A 25,785-nucleotide genomic window follows, 5' to 3' on the forward strand; every position below is an offset into this window, starting at 1 on the left:
TGTGCTTTATTGCTGGAGGTGGTGGAGAGGGGGCAGGTCAGCGAGGGCTGGTGGCTGTCCTGTGTCCCCTAACAAAAGTGTCTTCCTGCCATGGAGGAGCTGCTTTCCTGTCATGCAGCATCTGAAAAGGAGGATGTGTTTTTAGGGAGCCCTGAATCTGTGGGGGCAAGGGACCAGCGGCCACAGTTGCAGCTGAGCATGGCCAGCTCTGGTGAGAGCTTCATCTCGCTCTGTGTCCCTTCGGGTCTCCTCACCCCAAAAGACCATCTCTGCTGTGAGCAAGGTGATGGGGCAGCAGCACGAACCAGCCCTGCGGTGATGCCGAGCTGTAAGCATGCTGAGGGCTGTGACCTTCATGCAGGTCTGGCTGGCACCCTGTGTGTCCTGGTGCCGCCCTGACTCGGTGGCCCTGGGCCCCCTTACCACTAGGCACTCGCATGCAGACATGGCCACAGCCATTGCTGCAGCACTTGTAGCCCCAGGGACACTCCTTGTCCAGGCTGCAGATGTCCAGGCACACCCCACAGCCCCGAGGGACAGGGCACACTCCCCCTCTGGAGCACACCGCCAAGGGGCACCTGGCTGGGAAGCACCCACGGCTCCCAGGGCAGTGCCTGGGTCTTGGTTAGCTGAGCTGCATCTCACCTACGTGGCTGTCCATGCAAATGTGGCCACAGCCAGTGTGGGTGCAACTCTGTCCCCGGGGACACTGCCAGTCAGCCTCGCACTCCTCCACACACCTGCTGCCAGCTCTGTCCTGGCTCTCTGCAGGGGCACGGTGACCCGCTGTTACCTGGCTTTTCTCAGGGGGCTGGTGGCCAGCTCCTCCCTAGACAGGCTGCTCCCACTACCTCTGGGTATGGCCACGCACTCCCAAGTGCAGCCAGTGTTGCAGCACTTCTCCTCTTGCCGGCAGACACCGTCATCCAGACACTGGCTCCCATGCCTGCACCGGGGGTCCCAGCACGGCTCTGCCCGAGGGCACTCCCCAGGGTGATCTACAGGAGGAGGGGACCCAGGCAAGGGTGCAGGGTCCCAGCCCCGCTCGCATGCTGCTGCCCCGTACTGGTGGCCAGGCTGCCCATGCTCACCTCGGGCAGGGCGGGTGCAGCGCATGGCGCAGCCGGAGAAGCAGCACTTCTGCTGGGGACAGTCCCTGCCATGGGCACAGGAGTCCTCCTCCACGCATGGCTCCGACATCTGCTGTGGCCTCACCTTCGGGCACTCGCCGGGTTTGTCTGAGAGGGGCAGGAAGGGGCAGGTGGGGCAGGCACCCCCCGGCGCTGTGGGCACCCACCTTCCTGGAGCCTTGGGACACCCTGCTGGCTGCACCCCAGGGGGCCTGAGCGCCTGCCCGGTGGCAGCACTGCTCTGCATCCTGCCCCACAGGAGGTGTGCCAGTGTGCCCAGCAGCATGCTGCACCACTGGCCTAGTGACTCCCCTCACTTGGTTCTGGGGCTGAGCACATGTAGCCACATCTGCTGCTGCAGCACTTCTCAGGCCCTGGGCACCGCCAGTCCCCGGCACAGGCACTGCTGCATGGGGCCGTGGTGGTCCGCGCCTCCTTGGGCAGGGGGCAGATGCCGGGTTTCTCTGGGGGGCAGGAGGCAGCAGGGTTGGGGACATGGGGAGGTGACTGGAACCAGGGGGGACCCCTGCCCACTGCTTCCCCGCCCAGCGCAGGGCCAAGCAGCTCACTCCTCGGGACGGGGGCAGGCAGGGGTAGTCGCAGCCACGCCGGCAGCACTTGTCCGTGCCGGTGCAGTCGGTGTCGTGCCGGCACCAGGCTCTGCAGTGATAACTGGGAAGCAGCCCGGCATGGGCTGGGCAGAAGCTGGCCTTCCCTGCAGGGTACAGCACAGGGCGGCTGTGGTGCCCCTGGCACAGCTGCACAGACCCGCACCACAGCCCAGCCACCCCCGTGGGGGCCACTCGGCACCACAGTCCCCTCGGCACCGCGGCCCCCTTGGCACTGCAGCCCCGGGGGATCAGGCACCACGGCGCGGCTCTGCCCCGCAGCAATGCTGCAGCATCTCCTCCCACAGGAGCGACGGGGCTGGCTCCAGACCCCTCTGCCGAGGGGCACGGGGACTGTGGAGAGGAGGCACCCTTTCCCCCGGGGCTCGCCAGTTTCAGCTGCCTGCCATGTCCCACCTTGGTGCTCAGCACTGCACAGCCCCGCGCACCGGCCGCTGCAAGCACGTCTCCCTGCCGCTGCAGTCTCTGTGCTTCTGGCATGTGCCCTCCTGCCAGGCTGGCGTGGATGTGGGGAGCCTTGTGAGGAAAATGGCTCAGGCTGCACATAGGGCCAGGGATGCCAGCAAGGACCAGGACACATCTGTCCCCTCCACCAGTCCCAGGCTCTCACCCAGCCCTGCTCCACGCCCTCCCACCCCAGCCCTCACTGGGACAGCAGCAGAGGAGGCAGTGTGGCACCCCAGCTCTGGCTGCGGCTGCGGCTGCGGCTGTGGCGCTCACCTGCTGCCTCGGTGTGGCACTCTGGGCTGCACTGGTGCTGGCAGCACGTCTCCGGGCGTGGACAGTCTCCATCTCTGCGGCAGCTCTTCCACTGGTGCCGCTCTGCAACACAGGCAGCAGTGGGGCTGGGGCAGTGTCTGCCTTGCATAGGCTGAGGGGTCCCAACCACGGTACGGGGCAGCTTGGCACCGGGGACCCCAAGGTGGCCAGGTTGCAGGTCCCTGCAGCCCTTCCCTTCTGCTTTGCCAGGGTCCCCATCCCCTCAGCTCCTGGCACCACTCAGAGGCACAGGTCCGGGGCAGGCAGAGCTGTTGAAGCTCTGGGGCGGCTCCCATCCCACTCACCTCGGCTGCCATGCGTGGCACTCCCGGCTGCACTGCTGGTGACAGCACACCTCAGATAGGGGACAGTCCTGGTCCTGGTGGCACCTCTGCTGGTGGTGGGGCTGCGGGGTGGCTGGGGCAGGGCTGGCATCCTCTGCACCATGGAGCAGGGCCTGGCCAGCAGCGCTGGCAAGGAAGAGGTGAGGGCAGGATGGTGGCCTTGCTGGAAGGTGGCCTCGCTGGAGGGTGGCTTCACCATCCCCTTCCCACCCCAGTGCCTGCTTGGGAGTGGCACAGTGGGTCCCCACCCCAGCCGCTCTCTGCCTACTGCAGGTAACACCCTGGTGGCACCACATCCCCTAGCTCTGTGTCCCCCTGTGCGCATCTGGGCAATGCTGGTGCATGGCCAAAGCGGCAGCCCTGCCGGCAGCGCTTGCCCCCCACAGCACCATGTTGACAGGAGGCCCTGGCACGGGGAGGGAGCCGGGCAGGGGTAGCACTGGCCCCTGGCACAGCCAGGCTCAGCATGCAGTGCAGCCAGGCAGGTGAGCCTGCAGGTGATGGGGCAGCACTTGGCGCTGCCGGGGCAGTCGGTGTCCTGGGTGCAAGGGTCCCAGCACGGTGGCTCAGTGTCCAGTGAGGGGCTGATGGGGCAGGTGCCAGGTTTCACTGGGGACAGCAGTGAGAAGTTGAGGACAGGCAGTGGCTCTCCTGCCAGCCCCACCAGTCCTGGCAAAGGCCACTGTGGTGAGCATGGGGCAAGGGGGCTCCCGTTGTGCCTCAGGGTGGCTGCAGCCACGTGGCATCACCCCTGGTCCCCAAGCCACAGCCCTGCCTGCACTGCCCATCCCATCCTGTCTCGCCAGCTGGGGCTGTCAGCAGGCACTGGCTGCTGCCACAGCTGCTCTTGCAGCATTTCTGCTCGTTACGGCAGTCGTTGTCGCCTCGGCACCACTCCCAGCACGGCCCCACCAGCCCTGGCTGCACTGTGGGGCACTCCTCAGGTTTGGGTTGCTCTGGCGGAGCAGAGGCGGTTGTGAGGCTTCAGCATCCCCAACCAGCTGCCCTGCCCGTGCTTGGGGCTCCCTGGCCCCTTGCCATGGCCCACACACCCCCAGCACTCGGCAGCTATGTCCTGCCACTGGGTTCCCTTGCAGCTGCCAGGAGCTGCCGGTGCAGGGGAAGCAGCATGCGGCCGCCCCAAGGGCCCGTGGTGGCGAGGAGCTGGCAGACACCTACAGCACAGAGGGTCCCTGTGGCTGCCCCACAATGAGCTGGGGCTCTTCCGCTGCCGTGCTCCCAGCCGGCTGCCACGAACGCCTTACCCTGCCCGGGCTCCAGGCAGGCAGGGCTGCAGCCCAGTGGGCAGCACTTCTGCGCTCCCAGGCAGTCCTTGTCCTCCAGGCAGGGGAAGGGGCAGGGGTAAAAAAGCCCCTCAGGGGCTGCTGTTGGGCAGGCACCAGGGTTCTCTGCAGTGCCAAATGGCACAGGGCCAAGAGGTGAGGCTGCACCGACCGTGTCCATGGGCAGCGACGGGAAACCTGCCCCTGCCCAGACCCCTCTGCCTGCCCCTGGCTGGACCCCTCCACATGCCCCATGTCGGCCTTAGGAGCCGTGGGCAGGAGGCTGCCAGCAGTGCACAGAGAGCTGCTCTGTGTGGTGGGAATGGCACAGGGATGGAGGCAGGGAGGGGGGAGAAGGATGCTGGCTGCCCTGGGCAGAGGAGGTGCACATAGCCGTGCTGTACCATACCTTCTGCCGGGGGGGTGCAGTGGAGCCGGCACTCCCAGGGGCAGCACTTGTGCCAGCTGGGGCAGCTGGAGTCATTGGTGCAGGGGGGGATCCAGGTGCAGGCAGCGCATGAAGTCCCGCGGGCACCTCCCCGGCTTCTGGGGCTCCCCTACAGTGGGACGGCAGCGTCAAGGCAGCACCAGGCAGCAGAGCTATTTGCCCTCCACTTCCCAGGGCATGGGGCATGGGTTCCCTCTGGGGGGGACACAGGGGACTGGAGTGGGGAGCACAGTTGTGGGGACAGGGTCCTGGCAGGAGCTTAGCCTCTCAGGGCTCGCAGTGACCACCCCTCTCTGGCACAGCAGTGACCAGCCGATGGCAATGCCCGGGGCTGCCTGGCACAGCCTGGAGTGCAGCAGCCTTGCTGCCATGGCAGGAGAGGGACTGGTTGGAGGGGGGCTGGAGAATCCCTTGCAGGATAGCCCCAGGGCTGCCGTACCCCCACACCAAGACCTGCACAGCACAGCACGGCACGGCACAGGGCTGTGTGTGCCCTCACAAGGCAACAAGTGCCACAAGGAGTGTTGCCGGCCCTGCCAGTGGGAAGACAGCACCGAGGCAGCACCAGCTGGAGGTCAGGATCCATCGCTGAGCATAATGTTGCCCCATGCATCCTCACTGCAAGCTGCTTCCTCCTCCTCTTCTTCCTTCCCCTCCTCTTCCTGGCACCCTGTGCTCACCTTGGCCACGCTGGGAAAATTGGGACAGCCCTGCCTTTGCCACAGGCGTGGGTGAGCTCCAGCTGGCGCCTGTGCCTAGGTCCTGCCTGCCATCCGGGAGATGTCACAGGAGCAGCAGTTTCTGCAAACACCCCTTGCTGGCTCCTGGCCGGGCTGTGCTGTTTGGGCTGCAAACAGAGACTCTGCCGGGAGGTTTCACTCCAAACAGCAGCTGTTTGGTTAAAACAAAGAAGGAACCCAGCCGTTGTGTTGGGGAGGGCAGAGCCGTGCTGCAGCTGGGCACAACCGCCCGCGGCATCACACCCACAGTGGGAGGCCCTGGCAGCGGGGGTCTGTGCCCAGGAAGCGGCACCCACAACCCAGGTCCCTTCGCCAGGGTTTGGGTCTGCACCAGTGGCTGGGGGCTGCATGCAGGGGTGGGGAAGGGATGAGAGGGGTGAAGGGTAGGGCCCGGATGCTGCAGGGCTGCAGATGTGGGGGTCTGTGCAGCCCCAGACCCTGCCTGCCCTTGCCAGCACCCCCCTCATGCCCACCTTTACCACGCAGCCCTAACTCTTCCCAGAGACCCCCTCCCTGGCACCAGGCTGGGCACTGGGCTCTGTGCGCACAGACCTCCCAGATCTAGGTCTGCCAGTGTCTGTGCGCGGCACCCAGGGAGGCCGGGAGATCCCCTGCCACACGTAGCACCCCGGGGTGCTGGCAGCTGCGCGTACAGGGTGCTGGGTGTGCGTGTGGGGTGCTGGGGGTGCACATGTGCCCGTGCAGCCTGGGGTAGGAGAGGGCTCCCTGGGGCAGTAGGGCTGTGCCACAGGCACTGCAGCTGGCTGGGACACGGTCCCCACCAGCATGTGCCAGGCAGTGCCAGTGTGTGCTGGGCAGGGGCACAGTGGGGCTGGAGTGCACGGAGCTGGCCCCAGGACACCTGTGCCTGGCAGCTGCCAGGTTTGCTTGCCGGTAGTCACCACCCTTCTCCTCTGGTGCAGTGCCCGGCTCTGCCCTGATGACAAGGAGACCCAGGAGGAGGAAAGCCCCCTGGCCTCATGGTGCTGCCAGGGATGTCATGTGTGTCCAGAGCTGAGCTGGGGCTGGGTTTAAAGTCTCTGGCAGGGATGCCCGGGGTGCTGGGGCCACAGCCACGGCAGGCTGGCTGTGCTGTGGGCAGGAGGAGCAGGAGGAGGGGCAGTTCCCAGAACCCACCGGCGCCCCGCCAGCCATCCTTATCTCTGGCTGAGCCCCGCTTTCAGGGCAGGGTGACCTGTGGGGCTGTGGAGGGCAGGTGGGGTCAGGCAGCTTCTGTCCCCCGCCGCACACAGCCCCATCCCTGCTGCAGCCACTGCCACCCCCTACCTGGGATTCCCTCCAGCCCTGCTTGCCCCTTGCCTGCCCAGCCTGGGGGCCATGGATATGTCCCACAGCTTGGCCCGGGCACAGCAGCAGGAGCAGCCAGAGGGGGTCTGTTGAGCTGGCCACCATTGTGCCACCCCACAGCCATGGCACAGCTCAGGCAGGTGTTGAATGGGACCACTCAGGTCCTGCACCATGAGGTAGGAGAGGTGTCCCGGGCCAGTTCAGTGTCCCAGCCCAGTGACAGGGCTGGGCTGGGAATGGGGAGCGAGCAGGTCCTACTGGCCCTTGGCATGTGGGTGCTGCTCCCTGCCCCCTCCCCTGTCCAGGTGCTCTATCCACCCCGACCCATGACTGCTTTTCCAACCAGGTCTTCACACTTTGGGATGCAAATGAGCCCTTCCTTGGTGCAAGGAATCCAAGGGAACTGGTTTCTGCACTCTAGCATGACAGCTAAGGGGACATCATGCGGCCCCCCGGGCCCATGGGACAGTCACCATAGGGTGATGGTGGCTGGAGGGTACCCGCATGGAAACAGGAGCCTTTCCCTGCCCCAGGGCAGCACCTGCCTGCAGGGACAGCTGCCGCGTGCCTGCCTGCACCTCCCCGCCTGTGCATGGCCCCGGGCTGCCTGTGCCTCCTGGGGAGCTGCAGCAGAGCACAGGGATGGTGGCCCGGAGCAGAAAGCAGCCATGTGCTGGTTTATTCTGTTTCAGTGGTGAAGCAGCTGGGGCCAACAGGGATGCCAGGGTTTGCCTCTGTGCCCAGGCTGCCAGGAGCCTTGGCGTGGTGTGGGGTGGTGTGGGCAGCAGGCAGCCCTCGGTGGCACGGCTGGGAGGGGCTGGGGGTGCTGGGGACCACGGACAGGACCCATCAGAGCAATGCTGGTGCCATCTTGCTGGTGGTGCAGAGTGTCTGGCACAGGGACGAGCATGGGGTCAGCCGGCCCTGCTGGCAGCAGCACCTCTGCTCGCTCACAGGGGTGTGATGGCAGCGGGGTGGGGAGCGGCACCGAAACGGCAGCTCCTGGTGCAGCCCTTCCCAGCCAGGGCTAGGCTGTGCCTGGAAGAGATAGGTGAGGCAGTCAGTGCGGGATGGGTGCTCCCACTCTGAGGGATGGGGGGACCCTGGGGTGCCCGGGACCCCCTCAGTCCCCTCCAGGCTGGACCTACTGCAACACTGAGACCTGTGCGGTGGCCCGGGCTGCTGTGCGCAGGAGGTGGCGGGCTGTGGGGGTCTTACCCCACAGTGGAGGGACGCATGCCCGGCCGCAGCCCTGCGGGCAGCACTTCTGGCCAGGGGGGCAATCCTTGTCCTGCAGGCACAGGAGGAGGCACTCAGCCACCTGGTCACCATCAGCCATGGGGGGACAGAGCCCGGGCCGCACTGGCACATGCAGAGAGAGGGAGGAGTGAGGGGTGTGTGTGCCCTCCCACCAAGAGGTAAGCCCCTCACCCAGCTCCTACCCCACAGGGACAGCAGCTGGGCCCCCACTCTCCCATTCCCTCCCGGGAGGGTCATGGTGAGGGGCAGCCCCTGGGGATGGCGGGTGCAGCCAAGGGTGTGCCAGCCCTGGCTGGCGAGGCTCAGCCTGGAACAAGGCAGGGAGGGGACACGGGGGATCTCAGCCCCACAGGGTGTCAACAGCCTTACCTTTGGTGGGCAGTTTGCAGATGTGGCCACAGCCAGTGGTGCAGCACTTGGTGGCCCCAGGGCAGTTGCCATCAGCATCACACAGCTCCAGGCAGGGTCCCAGGGAGCCCCGCAGCACCACGGGGCACGCGCCGGGCTTCACTGTGGCATGGCGGCTCCCTGGTGACAACGGGGATGGTGGCTGCACCGGGATCCTGCTTCCCCCAGCCCCACTCCTGGCATGGCCTCAGTCTTAATCCTGCCCCTTGTCCTGCTCACTTATGAGGGCTGGGGCTGTGCCCCAGGTGGGCGTGCAGCACTGGGAGCTGCAGCTGGCAGCACACGCTGCCCAGGGCCTTGGATGGCTCGGCCGGGCACGGCCACTGAGACTGGTCTGGTGGCATAGCCAGGCACACGCTGGGGAGGGGTGTGGGGTGGACACAGGAGAGCCACGGGGCAGCTATGGGGCAGCCACAGGCAGTCATGGGCAGTGCCAGTGCCAGACACACTTGGGTGGGGGATGCAGGTTTGGTGAGTGCCGGCGCCGGGGGGAGGGATGGCAAGGCTGTACCTGTGTCCCGGGGGGTGCAGGCCAGCCCACAGCCAGAGAAGCAGCACTTGTGGTCCCCAGGACAGTCCCGGTCATCGGTGCAGCGGTTGGGACAGGCAGTGGCTCTCCTCTGGACACGCTTCCACGGGCAGAAGCCAGGTTTGGCTGGAGGGGAGGAGAGGCTTGGGTCTCAGCGTGCAGCCAGCCTGTCCCTGCACCGCCTATGGGTCCCCCACAGAGTGATGGGGGACCACAGATCCATGGGGCTGTCCCATGGCAACCTCAGCCTGGCATGGGTACACCCAACCACCTTACCTGGCTCGGCACGCATGCAGCGGGCGCAGCAGCCGCGAATGCAGCACTTCTCCCCAGGGCTGCATGCGGTGTCATTGTGGCAGCTCATCCCACAGGTCACACCTCTGCTGCTGCTGGCATGGGGGCAGTAGCCTGGGCTCTCTGCAGAGGGAGATGCTCTGTGCAGCCACGTGCCCAGGGAGCGAGGCTTGCATTAGGGGCACCCAACACGGGCACCAGCCCCTGCCCGCATCCCACCCACCACCCAGTCCCCATACTGGCACCTCTCGGTGGGAGTCAGCGGTACCTGCAGTGGGGAGGAGGCAGGTCCTGACCTGCCTGCTCTGGCAGCACTTCTCAGCGCCGGGGCAGCTGTGGTCGGAGAAGCAGTATAGTCTGTGGGGGCGTGGGGCTCCACTCCCCCCCGCTGGACACCTGCCCACTTTGCCGGGGGCAGGCAAGGCGGCGAGGGGCCAGCGTCCCTGCAGGGCCCAGCGCGGTGCTGGGATGACCATAGGGGCAGTGCCCTGGTCCCCAGCATGGTGCTGCTGGGCCAGGGCAGGTAGCAGCTCCATGAACAGTGCCAAGAGCACCAGGAGGAGGGTGCGTTCGCCCAGCATTGCGCTGCTGTCGGGGAGCTGTGCCGCCGAGCCCACTGGACAGGATTTAAACACTGCTGGGGTGGGGCTGGCCAAACTGAGCTGCTCCTTCCCATGGCATCACCGTGTCAGGACCGTGGGAGTGCCGGGCATGAACAATCCAGCTCAGGGGAGACTCCCGGGACAGCACTGGGCTTGCAGCCCATGGCTGGCGCATCCTCTGCAGCACACCTTTTCCAGATCACCAGTGACCCGTGAGCAGCTGAGCCAGGGGGACAGTCAGCGCTCCCAGAGCCCCGGTGCCTGCACTCCCTGGTGGTGAGCAGTGATGGGGCAGAGGGGAGCAGCGTCCTGCCCCTGGTCCCCAGTGTCCACCTGGTCTGGCCCAGGGAGCATTGCCTGTTGCCTCCCGGCACACACGGAGCAGGGAGAGCTGCTGCAGAGGGCGATGGTGCTGAGCTGGGGGGCACCAGCCTGCATCCACACCGCAGGGAGATGAGGAACCAGCAATGGGCAACAGGCTGTGCTGGGCAGGGCGTGGGGCTCACTCTACCCTGGGGGACAGCTGTGCTCTGTCCCCTGCCTTTGGCAGGGGGCTCTGGGGGTGCTGGCCTCTCAAAGGCAGGTGGAACTGCTTGCTCTGGTCCTGGGGGCTGGGAGCAGGGCAGGCATAGGAAGGCCGGGGTGCCAGGAGCCCTGCAGGGAGCGGGAGTTGCCATGGAAAGTGGGGCAGGAGCAGGAGTGGGGCACAGCTCCGAGAAGGCAGGGGAGGGAGGGGGCAGGGGCAGGCATGGGGCAGAGGTGTGTGGGCTTCACTGCCCACGGCTCCTTCAGCCTTCTGTCGTGGGCAACATGCCACTGCTGGGCTGGGTGCGTGTGGGGCAGGAGCAGATTTGGGTGATGCTCATGTAACAGCACATGCTGGCAGTCTCCCTGTCCCCTGGCCACTGCAGAGCAGAGAGCAGCTCCACTCTGATGGGATGTGGCCATGGCTGTACCTTGACGGCCCCGCTCTGCACGTGTCTGCACAAAAGCAGAGGAGACAGTGCCCTGGGGCAGCCCGGGCCACGGGGCTGTGGGGCTGTGGGGCAGCCCCAGGCAGCGGCACAGGCTGGGGACTCTTGGAGACACAGTGCAGCCAGACAGCACTGACGCTTGTCATGTGGAGCCCTTCCAGTTGGTCCCAGCACCAGTGCCCAGCATCAGCTGTGGTGGGCAGGATGCGGCTGGGAGCGGGCAGGGCGGCTGTCCAACCGGAGTGCAGCGGGACACAGAGGCGGCCACAGGAGTGGCAGGGAGAGGCTGCTTTATTGGTGACAGTGCCAGGGGCTGCGGTGCACCCCAAGCAGGGGACCCCGGGGAGGAAGCTGAGGCTGAAGGCTCCGAGCTGGGAGCGTGGCCAGACCGGGGAGGACGGTGCAGGGCCGGGGCCTGGGCGTGTGGGACTCGCGTTGGGCAGCAGCTTCCCTGTGGCTGGGCTGGCAGGAGGCGGCCGTGCCTGCAAAAGGAGCAGAGGGCTGTGAGTGGGACGGGCATGTGGATGCTGTGGCATGGGTGCTGCAGGATCCCTGGGGTTGGTGGGTGCCCGACTGACCTCAGTGGAGTGGTGTCACGCAGGAGACCTTGCCGCAACCATTCCTGCAGCACTTCTGGCTCCCGGAGCAGTTGGAATCCGTCTTGCACTGGTTTGTGCAAACGCCCAGCATGGGGATCCCTGGACTGACAGGTGGGCAGGTGCCAGGCTTCTCTGAAAAGGTGAAGGGACACAGCCTGAGACCTGCCAGCCTCGGCATGAGGGGCAGGGCTGACCCTGCAGTTCCTGGAGCCATAGGCATGGCCCTAGCCCCCGGCTGCCACGGGGGAAGGATCCCTGTGCCAGCCAGTGGCTCCCCCACCCTGCAGCACTGCTTGTTGGTGCTCCTGACAGCCTGACCCGATGGGGACATGTCGAGGAGGCCATGTGGCATTGTGGCCCCCCGCAGTCCCTGTGTTCAGCCTCCTGCTCAGGAGTGCATGGTCAGCACAGGATGCGCAGCTGCAGCACACGGCCCCAACAGCAGCCTTGGCCCCACTTTCCCCCACTGCCACCGTGGACAGCCCCAGCTGTGTGCTCATGGCATGTGTGCTCAGCCCCACAGATGGCCTGTGCCCTAGCTGGATGGGGCCCCTGCCTCGCCATCCTGCTGCCTGCCACCAGCACTGGGCTCCCAGCTCTGTACCACACTGTCCCCCAGGTGCACAGCCAGGCCAGTTCTGTCCTTTCAGGCGGCCATGGAGGTTCACATCCATGCTTTTGCAGCTGAAGATCTCAACGCCTGCTCCCGTCACCTGGGGCTGCTCTCCTGCAGGACCGCATGGCAAGCGTACTCAGCTGGGTGTCTGTGGGGCTGTGGCCAGCACAGGGCCGGGGATGACCCTGTTGGGAGACTCTTCCCAGGTGCGGGGTTGAGAGGCAGAACAGTGACCACGTCCTGGGCTGGTGGCCACCCACGAGGCTGAGTGGGGAACGAGGTCTGGGAGGGGGAGCGGCGCAGGCCCCTGCCCTCAGCACTGGCCCCAGCATCATTCAGAGGCGTCTACTCAACGCCTGTGTCTGTGGGAGGAGGAAGGGGTGAGCGTGGCCCAGCAGCAGCACACCCCAACCCTACTGGGCTCCCCACGCAGCCCCTGGTAACCGCGCTGCAGCCAGATGCGCAACCACAGCAGCCGCCCAGGCCTGCGGCTGCTCCCGCACCCTGGAGCCCCGGTGCTGCCGGCTGGGATAGGCTGTCGGCTCCGGCAGCGGCTCCGGCCCCAGGCAGCAGGGCCGGGAGCAGGAGGGAGCGTTACCGTCGGGCTTCTGGCAGGCCTTGCCGCAGGCCGCCGGGCAGCACTTGAGGGTGCTCTCGCAGTCGCCATCGGACTGGCACCCCACCGTGCAGTTCACCGCTTCCGTCGTCGCCGGGTCCGGGCACACGCCGGCTTTTGCTGCAAGGCAAAGGTGAGGGCGTGGGCAGGTGCCGGGGCTGCCGGGCCGTGGCAGGGTGAGGGCTGCCGGCCCGAGGCGGGAGATGCTGCTGCCGGCCCCGGGGCTGGGTCCAGGGATGCTGCTGAGCCCCGGCCCCCACCCCAGCAGGCCCCTGTGCTGGGAGTGATCCTGGCTGCTCGCCCGGGGCGTGCCGAGCCGTGCCGAGCCGAGCTGTGCCGAGCCGTGCGCTCATACTCACTGGTGACATTCTGGGCGGATGCTGGAGGCAGCTCTGCCCAGAGAGCCAGGAGCCCGGCCAGGACGAGCACGCTGCGGGCCTTGGGCATGGTGCGGGAGCCGGCGCTGCGCCTGCGGGGCCACCCGGCCGGCCTTTAAGCTCCTCTCCAGGTGGGGCCGGCGGGCGGGAGAGGGCTCAGCCTTCCGGGTGGCTCCAAGGGCCGGGCAGGGCCAGGCTCCCCCTTCGCGCTTGCACAACCCGAGTATCAGGTATCTGCCGCTGCTGGCTGCCGACCAGGGACCGGGCGGCCATGCTGAGAACTGGCTGGGCAGGAAGAGCAGCCAGACACCGGCACCAGCTGCGGCCCGGAGCGGTCGGGACACGGGCACAGGGCCGTCATGGCCCCGCGGGGCTCGGCCGTGCAGCTGCGTGCGGGAACGTGGCTGGCACTGCCAGCGGGGAGCGCGGCCGGCGCGGGTGCTCCAGGGACGGGGAATCTGTCCCTGCTCCGACTCAGCCTGCCACTGCCCTGGCCATGGTCACGAGCTTCCACGGAGCCCCCAGCCTGGGCCACTGATGCCTGGAGGCCGGGATGAGCCGGCAGCATGGACGGGGCCTGTGGCTCCCCTGCCACTGCTGCTCGCCCAGCTCCTGCTCCAGCCACTTCTCCCCAGGCTTTTACTCCTCAACTGAAGAGCCCTCCATGCTGCCTGTGCCTCCGGGCAGGTGCCTGCCCTGGGGCTTCCCTACACCTCCCCGGCAGCCACTGGAGCTCCTTCTGCCCAGCCGCAGCCTTGTCCCACGGCCCCCACTGTCCTTGCAGCCTCCAGCAGCCCTGGGGGATGGAGCCCGCACCACCTGGCAGTGCCAGTTGGGCGAGTGGCTGGCAGGGAGCGAGTGACTGGCACGTTCTGGCTGCACCCCTGGTGCCCCGGGGCATGGCAGTGCGGGGGGCTGTATGGACCCAGAGCCCCTCGGCGTGGCAGCTCTCCGGGATACCCCTCCCACGGCACATGCGCTGCCCTCCACCAGGCTGGGATGCTTCGTGGCACCTGGCAGCGTCAAGCCAGGACGTGTTTGGATAGGCCCAGCCAGCCAAAAGGCCCAGATCACCCGTGATGGCTGCCTGGCGCAGGCGCTGTCAGTGGTGGCTTTAATTCCTCCAGAGCTGCTGACAGAAGGGGAGCAGCTCAGCACTGCGACAGGGGGGCCAGGAGGAACCTGGCCCCTTTGCTTGCAGCTCCCAGTTTTGGCTCAATGCCTTAGGTTGCTGGGCTGCCATCATGACGTGGGCCATTATGTATGGTGCCAGTGCTGCCTGGCTGGGGGGCATGAGCTGGACCCCTCTGCTGGGGGGCAATCCCAGAGCATCCCAGCTCCCTGGGCCCCATCCTGGGCATGGTCGCAAGCTGAGCCTCTCCTGCATGGGGTGGGGGGGGGTGAGACCTGCCCCATCCCCAGTGGCATGCCCTCATTGCTGGCAGAGGCTCCAGGGGCAGCCCTAGGTCTGGGCTGGAGCATCCCGCAGACCTGCATGGGTCAGAGGTACATGGGACCAGGGACACAGTCCCTGCCACAAGTCATGAGCTGGTGTCTGCTCTGCCGGCATCCGTCTCCAGGTAATTTAACCCCACAGTCAACAATGTGGCATGGAGCAGCGTGGCAGTAAATCAGTAAATGTTTGCCTTTGCCTCTGGTCCCCTCCCTGCTACGGGTGTTTATGCAGGAACAGGAGCTGGTGTGGACAGCCCTGCCGCCTGCCCAGCCGCCACTCCGCACTTTGCTGCCGTCAGCTGTGTGGGATGATGTGTGGGGATGGGGGAAGGGCCTGGGGCAGCGGGGAGAGCAGCAGGGCAGTCCTTGTCCCTGTGCCCTCTGGGCTGGGTGCCGTGAAGCTGCCAGGGAGGCTGCCAGGACCTGGCCATGCTCAGGCTGGCCAGGATACTCCCACTATGCCCATGTGGCCAGGCCCCAATGGGGACAGCGCTTTGGGGAACTGGCCTGGGCTGGTGTTTCTAGCCCGGGGGCAACGTCAAGACTCCCTGTATAAAGACAGCTGTGTTGCAGCCCAGTAACCCCTGTGCCAGGGCCAGGGCACAGTGCTCCAGCGACCAGGGGCGGCAATGTGACTGCTGCAAGTGTGAGTGTCGCCTGCGTGGTGTGAGCACAGCTCTCCAGGATGTAGGCGAGGGACCAGTGCTGTCCCTGCCCGTGCTGCACAGGGACAGAGCCTGCCCAGACCCAGCGGCAGCTTTCCTGGAGCAGCAGCAGTGCTTCCAGTCTGACACTGCCCTCCCAGCAGCACCGTCCCCACTGCTAGAGCAGGGGCTGCCTTGGTGTCCCACCATGACTGAGCACCGCTGCCAGCGGCACTTGACTTTTGAGGGTGATTGCCCTGGTCTGACCCTGTAATTGCTCTGCCCCAGCACGTGTGATGTCCTTGGTGCTGATGGTGAGCAGCCAGAGCTGGGAGGATGCAAGCAGAGATGCCAGCAGCTGGGCTGCACCAGAGCAGCTGGACAGGAGCAAATGGGAGCCCAGAAATGGACTTGTGGCAGAAGATGAGGGGGAAACCATGGAGGAAGGCGAGCTGTGGGGCACAGCATGGGCACTGGCGGGTTTTCCCAAGGTTGTGGCCCAGTGTGCCTGGCTGGCTGCTGAGTAGCCAATCCAGCTGGAGCTGCCCCCTTCCACCTGGAGCAGCTGCAGAGTGACTGAACGTGCTGGTGGCAGGGCCAGTGGCCCCAGCCCACACATTCAGTGTCACTTTCCGGGAGACAGAAATGCTTTGGCTCCTGTCCCCATTGCATGGCATTTGGGATGCTGCTGTCCTCACCCTGGCTCTGCCAGGTGCTTCCTCAACAGAGGCTGGGGGCAGCTGTGGGGAATGAGGCTCTGCCAGCAAGGCTGTGGGCAGCTGTCCTCGTGCCAAGGCAGGGAGCATCTGGCTGGGGACGTGGGATCAGCAGCCCCAAGCCTGACCCCGAAGGCTCTTCCCTGCAGCATCCCTGGGTGGCAGTGCCTGCCACCACTGAGCCCGGTCACGCTAGCTGTGCCCAAGCCCTGCGGGTGAAGGTGCTGGAGTCACGTCTCCCTGCCTGCTGAGGAAGGGTGGTCAATGATTAAAAGGGGAGCATTGCTGGACCAGGCAAAGTGCCCCTGGGTGGCTAGCTGGCCTCCCACTGCCAGCACGGAGCGGGGAAAGCAGGGGACAGCAGTAGAGAGGAATGTCCCTTCCTCTGGGAGACTTCAGTCCCCGGCAGTCAGCAACTCGGGGTCCCCGCACTGCGCGCATGCTCTGACGCACGGGGAATTATCTGACCTCCTTGGGGTCCAGCCATGCACCCGCCTGGCAGCTGAAGGGCCAGTGCACCCCATGGGTGGGAGAGCTCCCACCGTACTGCCGCGTCCCGCTGCTGCTGCCAAGACCTCCTGCCTGCCCATGCTGCCCGCACTGCCCACACGGCCCAGGTCTCGGTGGTCCCTCTCCGTGCTGCAGAGCAGGAGCCTCGTGGCTTGGTGGTGGTGCATGGGGTGCCCCGGAGCTCTGTGCTGGTGTGGTTGGTCTTACCTGCTCATCTCATGTGGTCCTGAGCATGGCTTGAGCCAGTCCCGCAGCACCCCGAGAGCCAGCAGGACGCAGGTGCCCCATGCCCCCCAAGCACTCACCCATGCCCCCGGCAGCTGCAGTGGCCGGCTGCAGCTGGGCACACAGGGCAAGGATGCCCACGAGCAGAATGCCAGCAGACTTCATGGTGCTCCCCACGGGTGCTGGATGGCCAGTGCAGGTCAGTGGGGGTTTATATCCATGTGGGGCCGGGGAGGGGCTGCCGCACACATAACCTTTGGGTGCCGAAACTCTCACTGTGTTTCACAGTTGTGCCCGAGGCAGCAACAGCCCCACAATGTGTTATTGCCTGAGAAATCATTTACCACAGCTTCGCCTCAGCCCCAGCAGCCAGGCTGCACCCAGGGTGGGGACATCAGCACCCAACAGCACCCTCCCCGGGGGAAAGGGAGACATGGCCATGGGCCAGGGCTGCCCCCACCACCATGGGGAGCCCAGAGGAAGAGGCTGAAACTCTCCGGCTTGGGAAAGAGGGGACAGGGGGAAGGCTGGTACGTCCTGAGTGGCCCAGAGGGTACAGATGGGACTTTCTTCCCATGGCTGCAGGAGCCGGGGGTGCTGGGGGAGGCTCACAAGCCAGGGGCAGAGGGCAACTAGTCTCACCGAGCTGCAGGACTCCATGCTGCAGATGTCAAGCACTGTCCTGGTGTGACAATTGAGTAGACAAGTTTATGGGACAGGAACCTTGGGGGACTGAGCCAGGAGGATGTTCCCCTGGGGTGGCAGGCAGCCTGGCAGTGTGCCCACATCCTGCTGCATCTGCCCGCGGAGCTGTGGGTGACAGCCAGCCGGTCCCCGCAGGCAAGTGTGACCTCGGGGGGAGCAGAGCGTGGGAAGCCTGTGCGACGTGCCAGGCTGGGCACACCCACTGCTGTGCGCCGTGCACTGAGCACCATTCCTCTGTGGGGACAGGCGGGTGTCTGGGTGCCATCACGTCAGCCGGCTGCAGACGTGTCCCAGCAGATGGGTGCTCTGCCGGGGTTAGCACCGGGGCTGCCTTTCACCTCACTGCACACCGGGACCGGCGGGAGGCAGCCCTGGACGGGGTAGGGGAGCCCAAGGTCAACGGTGCGGGGAGGTCACAGAGAGCCTGGTGCAGCCAAGCGTGCGAAGGGTGACCGTGACGCGGGTGAGGTGTACTCGGTGCCGGCAGAGACCCCTCGGTGCTCCCACTGCCACGCCCCGAAACTCTGCCAAGCAGGACCTTTGCTCCCTGCTCCCCATCCCACACAGTGCAGGGCACGGCCAGGCTGCGCACATCCCTGACGGAGGGTCCATGCCGTGGCACCTCATGCTGCTGAATTGTAGCGGTGCTGGCACTGTGCCCCACCAAATGGCAAAGGGCACAGGCAGGTGCTGCCGGTAGGTCGGGCAGTGGCAGCCTGGGGGGGGGGGGGGGGCTGGCAGTGCTGTAGCCAGGCATGGGGGGCAGCCCGTGGCCGCAGTGGGTGGAGAGGGGCAGGACCTGGTTTTTCAAGGGGCTAGTGGAAGGGGCTTATCCGCTGCTGGAGCTGGAGCTGCAGAGAAAGGCCTTGGCCAGGGTCTGGGTGTATGGGGTGGGGCGAGGGGGGAGATGCTCCTCCGGGGGGGGGGTGTTGTGAGACCAGCCCAGCTGGGAGCAGGTGTGTTTGTGCTGAGGCAGACGTGACCTCTGCGGTCTCATACGGGGTTTTACAGCTCAACGATCGTTATTTCCCCACTTGGAAATTCTTGTTTGCGTCATCCCTGCTCCAAGTGGCCAAATGCACTTGTTGCTACAGAAACTCTTAGTCTGAAACAAAGGGAACCATTAGGAAGATAACCGGGGGCTGTGAAAGCAGTCCGTCACAGTTTATGTACCCAGGGGTCCCTCAGAGTGGCACCTTTGCCCCGACACCGCACATGCCACAGTACCGTGGTGGTGATGCAGGAAGTCATCAGCCTCTGCCGAGTCGCGCCTGGTTGCTTTGGTTGGTGCTGGCGGCTCCTCGCTCTGTAAGGCTTTGGCCTCGCACCTTTTCTTACCCAGCTGCTGCGTGCCTGCCCTGTGTTACGGTGCATACCTGTGTGCCATTAATGACAGTGTGTTCAAGTCCTGCCAGCACAGAGCAGCATGAAGCCTGGTGTGTCCTCCTGCTTCTGTCCCCTGGCCCGTGTTTTGTACCTCCAAACCCCCAGCTCCCTCCCTGCCTGCAGCCCCCTCCCTGCCCGCTGCCTGCTTCCTGCCTGCAACCCACTCCCTGCCTGTAGCCCCTTTCCCTCCCTTGCCCACGGCCCCCTCCCTGCCTGCTGCCTGCTCCCTGCCCGTAGCCCCTTTCCTTCCTTGCCCACTGCCCACTCCCTGCCCGCTCCCTGCCAGCTGCCCGCTGCCCGCTCCGAGCCGTGCTGCGCTGGGGCTGAGGCTGGGGCTGCGCGGCCCCCCCTGTGCTCCCACCCGCCGTGTCTCGCCGCTCCGTGGCCTCCGTGGGCAGCGGGCCCGATCCCGGCGCGGCATTCCGGGGGGCGGCCGGCAGAGGAGGCTGTTGCTCCGCCGGAGCGGGCCGGGCCGGGGAGCGGGGCCGGGCTCCGGGAGCCCCGGGCCCGTGTCTGGGGGCGGGGACCGTCGCGGGGCGCTCTGCCGGCCCGGGGCCGGGGCCGGGGGTCCCGGGCCGTACTTAAGCGGCGGCGAGCGGCGCGGGGGCAGCGCCATGAAGCCGGGGCTGCTCCCGCTGCTGCTGCTGCTGCTGCCCCCGGGCCCGCCCGGCCACTGCCGGCTGGCCTCGGGGCACAGCCTGCCAGGTGAGCCCCGGTCCCCCGGCCGGGGTGCGCTGCGTGGGCCACCTGCTGCAGAGCCCGCGGCCGAGCGGGCCTCCGGGGGGGGTCGGGGAGGTGTCCCCCCGCGTCCCGCCTCTCCCGCCGGCACCGAGCCGTGCAAGGGGAGGGGGGTGGGGGGGCGCTGCCCAGGCTGGGGGGCCCTGCCTGCACCCCGTAACCCCCTGCCCGCCCTCCCAGGGAAGTACGGCGAGTGCCCCCCACCCAGCGGGACCCCCCTGAAGTCCTGCGACAGCTTCTGCTCCTCGGATGGCGACTGCCCGGGCAGCGAGCGCTGCTGCAGCACCGGCTGCGGGCGGGAGTGCCGGCTGCCCGCTGGAGGTGAGGGGGTGTCCATTCCCCAGCAGCCCCCGACGAGCCCGTGCTCTGCCCTCGGGGGGGGGGGGGGGCTGCAGCCCTGCCAGACCCGCGCCCCGCCTGGCCTGGCCTGGTGGCCTGGCCGGGCTCATGCGAGAGCCACTGCCTGGGGGCTGCGTCCCGCGCAGGGGCCGGCGGGGGTGGCTGCTCCCCCGGCCCCCAGCCCCCCTGGCGAAGGGTGGCAGGGGTGCCCGTCGCTCCCTGCCGGCAAGACCCGGAGGTGGGCACCCCGCGGCTGGCTGGGCGGTGGGAGTAGGCAGGGGCTGGTGGGGTCCTGACCCTACTGGCAACCCCCAGCCAAGAGGGGCTCCTGCCCGCGGCCCAAGCCCGGCCTGGTGACCATCTGCCTGGTGGAGTGTGGCAGCGACAGCGAGTGCAGAGGCAGCGGGAAGTGCTGCAGCATGGGCTGCCACGTCCACTGCACGCAGCCGGTGCCAGGTAAGGGCAGCTGGGGGGCTTGGCGGGAGGGGGGCCACAACCAGGACAGACCCCATGCGTGAGCCGGTGTCCTTCCCACCCACAGCCAAACCGGGCGTCTGCCCCAAGAGGAGGGTGCTGCACACCTTCGCCCCCTGCAACAGCTCCTGCAGTGATGACACCGATTGTCCCCACCGTGAGAAGTGCTGCTTCACCGGCTGCGGCCGCGGCTGCCTTCCTCCGGACAAACACATCACAGCCCGGCACCTGCCCACCGGCTGGGACCACCGCCTGGGTCCTGCTGCCTCCAAAGGCCCTGTGTCCTCAGGTGACATCTGTCATCTCCCGCCTGTGCATGGCCCATGCAGGGGACTCTTCCGTCGCTATGCCTACAACCCTGCCACAGGGACCTGCCAGCCATTCATCTACGGTGGCTGTCAGGGGAATGCCAACAACTTCAGGACGGTGGAGGAGTGCCAGCAAGTCTGCCAGCAACTGGGTGAGAGTACAGGCTGGACTGGGCCATACTGGGCTGCCCCTGCCTGGGCAGAGGTGGGGGCTTGGCATGGGGTGGGAGCACAGAGCTGTACTGCTTGCAGCCAGGCAGCCAGACCTAGAGGGTCTGCTGGCCTCGCCACGGAGCGAGGGCAGCCTTACCACAGCAGGGAAAGCAGCAGCATCCCCCCTCACCCCGGCACACCGTATCCCTGGGCCCCAGTGTGCAGCCTGGGGTCTCCAGGTGTTTATGCTGGGTGGTTTCAAGCAGCTCACAGCTCTGTCCTGGGAGCTGGCGTCATCTTTGGTCAGCCAGGCAATAATGTTAGTAATCATAATTTTGCAGCCTGATTATCAAAGTAGGAAACCTGACCACCAAGGTGCTCAGCCTGCACGGGTTGGGAGAAAAGCCTGCTCTTGCAGTTTGCCTTCCCACACCACTGCTGAATGCATTTGGCACAGGGTGGGCATTTGGGAGAGCTGGCAGAGCCACGGTGGCCTGGGCAGGGGGGTGGCACTGTGAGGGCACTTGTCTGATTGTGACATTGTTCCTGAGTGTTACCACTGGTGGTTGAAGCTGTTGGTGGTTTAACAGCCACTGTGGCTGCTTGGTTTCCCTGGCATGGTGGTTGTGTCTGTGCAACACTGGAACCACAAGAGCTGCTCCTGGCAGTGCCATGTCCCTGGGGGTGTGGGCCAGGGGCCAGCCTGTGCCTGGGGCTGGGGGGCAGATGCTGAGGGGTGAATGCACCAGGAGTGAGTGCAGCAGCAGGTCTAGGGCCAGCTGTGCTCCCCAGTACCAGCACCCTAGTGCCTCCCCTACCCTGCCTGCAACTCCCGCCTCACTGTCCCCTTTTGTCACCCAGGGAGAGCCAAAGAGTGACACCACGGAGGAGAAAGCAGTGGGGCTGGCAGCCCCGGGGGCCAGGGTCTGGAGTGCCACTCTGCTCCATACAATAAAGCTGCCAGGATGCCTGGCTTGCAGCAGCCCAGTCTCCGCTGTCTCACCTGACCCACAGCTCCACATGCTCCCCAGTGCCTTCCTGCTTCCCTTCCCAGCCATGTCTACCTGTGCTGGTGCTGTAAGCCCAAACCCTGGCCTCAGCCTGGCCCCTGCTGTGGCAGGCAGCTGTGGCAGTGACCCCGGTACCTCGTGTGGCTGCATGGAGCTGGGCAGTGCTGGCTCTGGTGTGAAACATCCCTCCCAGACATGGCCCCTTCCTGGGCCCTCAGTGGCCCCGCAGGGACAGCCCCCCCGCCCTGGCCAAGCACCTCCAGCTACTTAATGCCTGAGGAGAGCACGGCCGGGGGAGGCAAGTCACACTGCTGTGCTGGGTGTGGGACAGGCCATGGGTACCTGTCCCCATGCCAGCCTGCTGCCAGCTGGGCTCTGGGCTGGGGACGAGGCCTCGTGTCCTTCCCTGCTCGTCCTGCAGTGCTGGCTGGTCCCAGTGCCTGTCCTGGGAGCTGCCATGTTCCTGCTGCTGCCTGGAGCTTGGCGTGGGTGCAGGGTGCAGCCAGGGCTGGGGGAGACGCAGGAGCAGCTCCCATGGGGGTGGCACCATCCCCGCTGGGCACCACCACCTGCAAGCCAGGAACCTGCAGGTCTTCCCCAGAAACACCTCCTGTCAGCACTCACATTGTATTAATTTGCTAATTAATGAGAGCCCAGAGAGGGGAGGGGTCTGTGCCTGAGTGGGCTGCCTGCAGATGCTGGGGATGTTCCTGGGAAGGCTGGTAAGAGCACAGAGCACCTGGTGTGCCTCAGGACAGTAGCACCACCACGGCCATCCCACAGTGGTGACACCCAGGCCTCTGCCTGCTGCACTGGGGAGCCTTGGGCTGGGCTCAGGGGTGGGCAAAGCAGGGGGGTGCACTGGGCCTGAGCTTGGCACTGCCTCCAGGCACGGGGGTGATGAATTGCGGGGCAGCTGCAGGAGAACCCTTGCTCTGGGCATCTACCGGGGAGCTGGTGCCAGACTGGTGGGTGATGCCCACCTGCTCTGGCAGTGCCTTGGTGCCCCTGACCTCCCGGGGCCAGGCTTAGGGGGTAGGAGTGCCTCAAGAGTGGCATTTACTCAAGCAGAGCAGGGTTTTGTGCCAAATCTGCAGCAACCAGACGGTGCCATGCATGCTGCCTCCCCTGTGCCACTGGTGAGCTCTGCAGGCAGAGACAGTGAGGAACTTGAAACAGAAAAGATGAAAACCTCCTGAAAGTGCCCATTTATTATTCAGCTCCCTTCCCCCCTGCTCTGCTCAGCCCTGAGCTGGTGCTGTGGCTGCATAGATGAAAGTCCCCATGTGGGGTGGGCAGGGGGGGGCATCATCTCATCCCCAGGGCCCTGTCCCCTGGAGCCAGTGTGTGGTGTGACCACTGTGTGGGAGCTCAGGCGGGACCCCAGGGCTGCTCCCTGCTCGGTGCGAGGAGGGTGCCCAGCGCAGGCAGGCTGCCCCCCACTCAGCCCCCATCGGGCTGTCCTCCACAATCTGTCTCTTGGGGTTTAACAGCACTGGCTGCCTGAACGCTGCCACAGAGGCTGCTGCTCTGTAACAGCTTTAATAGCTCCTGTCTGTAACAGCCAGCTGCGGCGAGACGGGGATGGAGGTGCAGGGGGGCCTGGCAGGCGGCAGCCCCAGCCTCGTGGCACAGTGTGGATGGTGGCACAGCCACGCGTGGCATGCCGGCTGGCGGCACGGGGAAGCGGCCTCCCAAAATGGGTTTTTTATTACAGCCATACATCACCACGGCGGCCTGATGCGGGCAGACGGTGGTGATTTTTCTTCATGGTTTACAGACAAATGAGGGGAAGGAAAATTGATGCGAACTTTGCTATAGCGAGAGGTTGGGTGCGGGCAGGGAGCTGGTTATGGATGAGCTGGGGGCCGCTGGGGCTGCCTGCCCCTGGACCCCTCCTGGCACCCTTCTCTGGGCCGGATAGAAGGGAACCCTGGCAGCAGCAGGAGTGGGAACATTCATTGTGGCTGGTGTGGGGACTGTGCTGCTGCTCTGAGGGGCTGGAGGAGGGGGGGCTCAAGCTCCCTTGGCCCCCCATCATCCACAGCAGAGCCCTGAGCAGGCGGCTACACCCATCCCTTGTCAGAGGGATGCTCAGAGGGATGCTTGGGGGGGAGGACCCCATGGGCAGGCTTATTAATTCCAGCAGATATTCATTAGCGCTGCAAACATGGTTTGGATGTGCGGTGGTGGGCAGGCTGCCGTCACCGGCTTCTGGCGAGATCTTGGCTGCTTTCACCACGATTAAAGTTGCCTCCAAACAGCACGGTCCTGCCCAGTATAAGATAACAGTTAATACCCTCAAATAGGGACTATCAGCTTCTCCATAAGGCCCATAAATATTAATACAATTCTAATTAGTTCCTTTAAATACATTGCCTAAATTAAGCGTTTCCTCGGCAGTAAATCAGCGGTTTGGCACTCTGCTCATGCCCATTAAGCAGATCACGACATCTCCCTGCCTGCCCGGCGCCGTGCCGTGCCCTGGCTGGTGCTGCTCCCGCCTCGGGGGTCCAACCTTCGGGCTGGGAAGGGGCGGGCGGGTTTCGGGCTGGGAAGGGGCGGGCGGGTTCTGGGCTGGAGCAGCCGGGGCCGCCGGGGCGGGGGGCTGCTGCGCGGCGGCGCTGCCCGGACCCGGCCGTCCCTCCCCCCGCCCTCGGGGCTGCGCGGCGGCAGGACCCGCAGAGCTCCGCGCCGGGCCGCGGGCTGGGGGCGCCCGGCGGAGCCCCCCAGGCGCAGAACCGGCGATGAACCGGCCGCCAGATCCAGGAGAGGGAGGGGAGGCGAGGCCCGGCCTCACGGCACAAGCCAAGTGCCCCGCGACCGGGATCGGGGGTGGCGCTGTTCGCGCACTGCCCCGGGTGCGTCCCGGTTCGCATTCCCGGGCGCCTGCACGGGAACGGGCCCCGCGGCCCGGGCACCCCCCTGACGGCGCCGTGCTGCCCCCGGCCTGCGCCCCCGGCAGCCCCGCCCCCGTCCAGTCCCGGACCCCCAAGCGGCCTCCAGCCGCCCCGGTCCCCGGTTCAGCCCCGGTCCCCCCAGCAGCCCCGTCCCGCAGCCCCGGGCCTCCCCCCTCAGCCCCGGCCCCCCCGTAGCCCCGCAGCCCCGCCGCCGCAGGGCGGAAGGGACCCGTCGCCCCGGGGGCTGCAGGGACCTGCCGGGGGCCGGGGGCAACCGGGGCCGGGGCAGGGCCCCGGCGCCCGGGGGACCCGCTGCCGCCGCCCCGCAGCCGGGCTGGGTGCTCCTGCCGCGCCAGCCTGCTCTGGCCTTCGTCCCCGGCTCCGAGTCACCATCCTCCTCCTCCTGGGAGGCGGCAGCTGTGGCCGTCCTGCTCGGGCCTCTACCCTGGGGTCCCTTCGGGGGGCCTTGTGTGTGCCGAGCAGGAGGGTGAGCGTGTTGGAGAATGAGCGTGTGCACGCAGGGGCGTGCAGCGGAGTGAGCGTGCAAGGGAGGGGTGAGCGTGTACAGGAGTGAGCGTGCACACAGGGGCATGCATGGCGGTGAGCGTGCAAGGGAGGGATGAGCGTGTACAGGAGTGAGCGTGCACACAGGGGCATGCATGGCAGTGAGCGTGCAAGGGAGGGATGAGCGTGTACAGGAGTGAGCGTGCACGCAGGGGCATGCATGGCGGTGAGCGTGCAAGGGAGGGATGAGCGTGCACAGGAGTGAGCGTGCACGCAGGGGCATGCATGGCGGTGAGCGTGCAAGGGGATGAGCGTGTACAGGAGTGAGCGTGCACGCAGGGGCATGCATGGCAATGAGTGTGCAAGGGGATGAGCGTGCATGAGGGGCGTGCACAGGGTGAGCAAGCACAGGGTGAGAGAGCAGGGTGCAGGTCTGGGGGGCGCGGATACGGCATGTAGCGTCCCTGTGCTCTGGCATTGGTGGTACTGGAAAAGCACAAATACCAAACTCATTTGCTTGAGGAGAAATTAATACGGTGTGAAGCCTGTAGTGGGTGATTTAAGAAGTGAATTTAAAATCTCAACACAAATAGATTTTTTTATAAGGTCAGAAGAAAGATTAAATGCTACAGACAAGCCCGGAACTTGCCATTTCCAGCATTGCTTTTACCATAAATATTTTGGGCTGGCACCATGTCCTGGCACTACCCACGTGGGTCAGAGCCTGCTTGTCGTGGCGGGGCGACATCGGCTCCAGGCGTGGTGCTGGGTGAGCAGGGGTGACCCCGGGGAGGGTGTGACA

The 25,785-nt window shown here is 66.1% G+C and overlaps 3 protein-coding genes across 3 annotated transcripts; 1 reads left to right on the forward strand and 2 right to left on the reverse strand.

Annotated features, from left to right (window-relative positions):
- Positions 1-789: 789 nt before the first annotated feature.
- LOC121094821 (keratin-associated protein 16-1-like) lies at positions 790-9,713 on the reverse strand. The gene is made up of 7 exons (XM_040608893.1): positions 9,341-9,713; positions 9,115-9,270; positions 8,821-8,964; positions 8,271-8,411; positions 7,860-8,003; positions 1,092-1,238; positions 790-998 (listed from the first exon to the last, which is right to left on the reverse strand). The coding sequence occupies exons 1-7, from the start codon at positions 9,711-9,713 to the stop codon at positions 790-792; spliced, it is 1,314 nt and encodes a 437-aa protein (XP_040464827.1).
- A 1,268-nt stretch (positions 9,714-10,981) lies between these two features.
- Positions 10,982-13,090, reverse strand: LOC121094788 (WAP four-disulfide core domain protein 2-like). The gene is made up of 4 exons (XM_040608854.1): positions 12,899-13,090; positions 12,522-12,659; positions 11,287-11,439; positions 10,982-11,190 (listed from the first exon to the last, which is right to left on the reverse strand). Exons 1-3 carry the CDS (start codon positions 12,984-12,986, stop codon positions 11,288-11,290), a joined length of 378 nt encoding a protein of 125 aa, XP_040464788.1. The 5' UTR covers positions 12,987-13,090; the 3' UTR covers positions 10,982-11,190; position 11,287.
- Positions 13,091-19,127: 6,037 nt separating this feature from the next.
- LOC121095088 (WAP four-disulfide core domain protein 2-like) lies at positions 19,128-21,551 on the forward strand. The gene is made up of 5 exons (XM_040609459.1): positions 19,128-19,262; positions 19,476-19,616; positions 19,950-20,090; positions 20,176-20,568; positions 21,431-21,551. The coding sequence occupies exons 1-5, from the start codon at positions 19,172-19,174 to the stop codon at positions 21,445-21,447; spliced, it is 783 nt and encodes a 260-aa protein (XP_040465393.1). The 5' UTR covers positions 19,128-19,171; the 3' UTR covers positions 21,448-21,551.
- Positions 21,552-25,785: the final 4,234 nt, after the last annotated feature.

The sequence above is a fragment of the Falco naumanni genome, chromosome 10 (assembly GCF_017639655.2).
Source record: "Falco naumanni isolate bFalNau1 chromosome 10, bFalNau1.pat, whole genome shotgun sequence".
NCBI lineage: Eukaryota > Metazoa > Chordata > Aves > Falconiformes > Falconidae > Falco > Falco naumanni.

What these genes read in the sequence shown, in the direction of transcription:
- LOC121094821 (XM_040608893.1), bottom strand. Translation starts at nt 9,713, where the DNA reads ATGCTGGGCGAACGCACCCTCCTCCTGGTGCTCTTGGCACTGTTCATG. An exon ending in GGGTGGTGGGTGGGATGCGG is followed by an intron (nt 9,271 to 9,340) that starts GCAGGGGCTGGT and finishes GGCTGCACAGAG; the next exon opens with CATCTCCCTCTGCAGAGAGC. An exon ending in CTGCACCCCCCGGGACACAG is followed by an intron (nt 8,412 to 8,820) that starts GTACAGCCTTGC and finishes GCCATGCCACAG; the next exon opens with TGAAGCCCGGCGCGTGCCCC.
- LOC121094788 (XM_040608854.1), bottom strand. Translation starts at nt 12,986, where the DNA reads ATGCCCAAGGCCCGCAGCGTGCTCGTCCTGGCCGGGCTCCTGGCTCTC. An exon ending in ATCCGCCCAGAATGTCACCA is followed by an intron (nt 12,660 to 12,898) that starts GTGAGTATGAGC and finishes TTTGCCTTGCAG; the next exon opens with CAAAAGCCGGCGTGTGCCCG. An exon ending in GGCCTGCCAGAAGCCCGACG is followed by an intron (nt 11,440 to 12,521) that starts GTAACGCTCCCT and finishes TCACCTTTTCAG; the next exon opens with AGAAGCCTGGCACCTGCCCA.
- LOC121095088 (XM_040609459.1), top strand. Translation starts at nt 19,172, where the DNA reads ATGAAGCCGGGGCTGCTCCCGCTGCTGCTGCTGCTGCTGCCCCCGGGC. An exon ending in GTGCCGGCTGCCCGCTGGAG is followed by an intron (nt 19,617 to 19,949) that starts GTGAGGGGGTGT and finishes GGCAACCCCCAG; the next exon opens with CCAAGAGGGGCTCCTGCCCG. An exon ending in CTGCACGCAGCCGGTGCCAG is followed by an intron (nt 20,091 to 20,175) that starts GTAAGGGCAGCT and finishes TCCCACCCACAG; the next exon opens with CCAAACCGGGCGTCTGCCCC.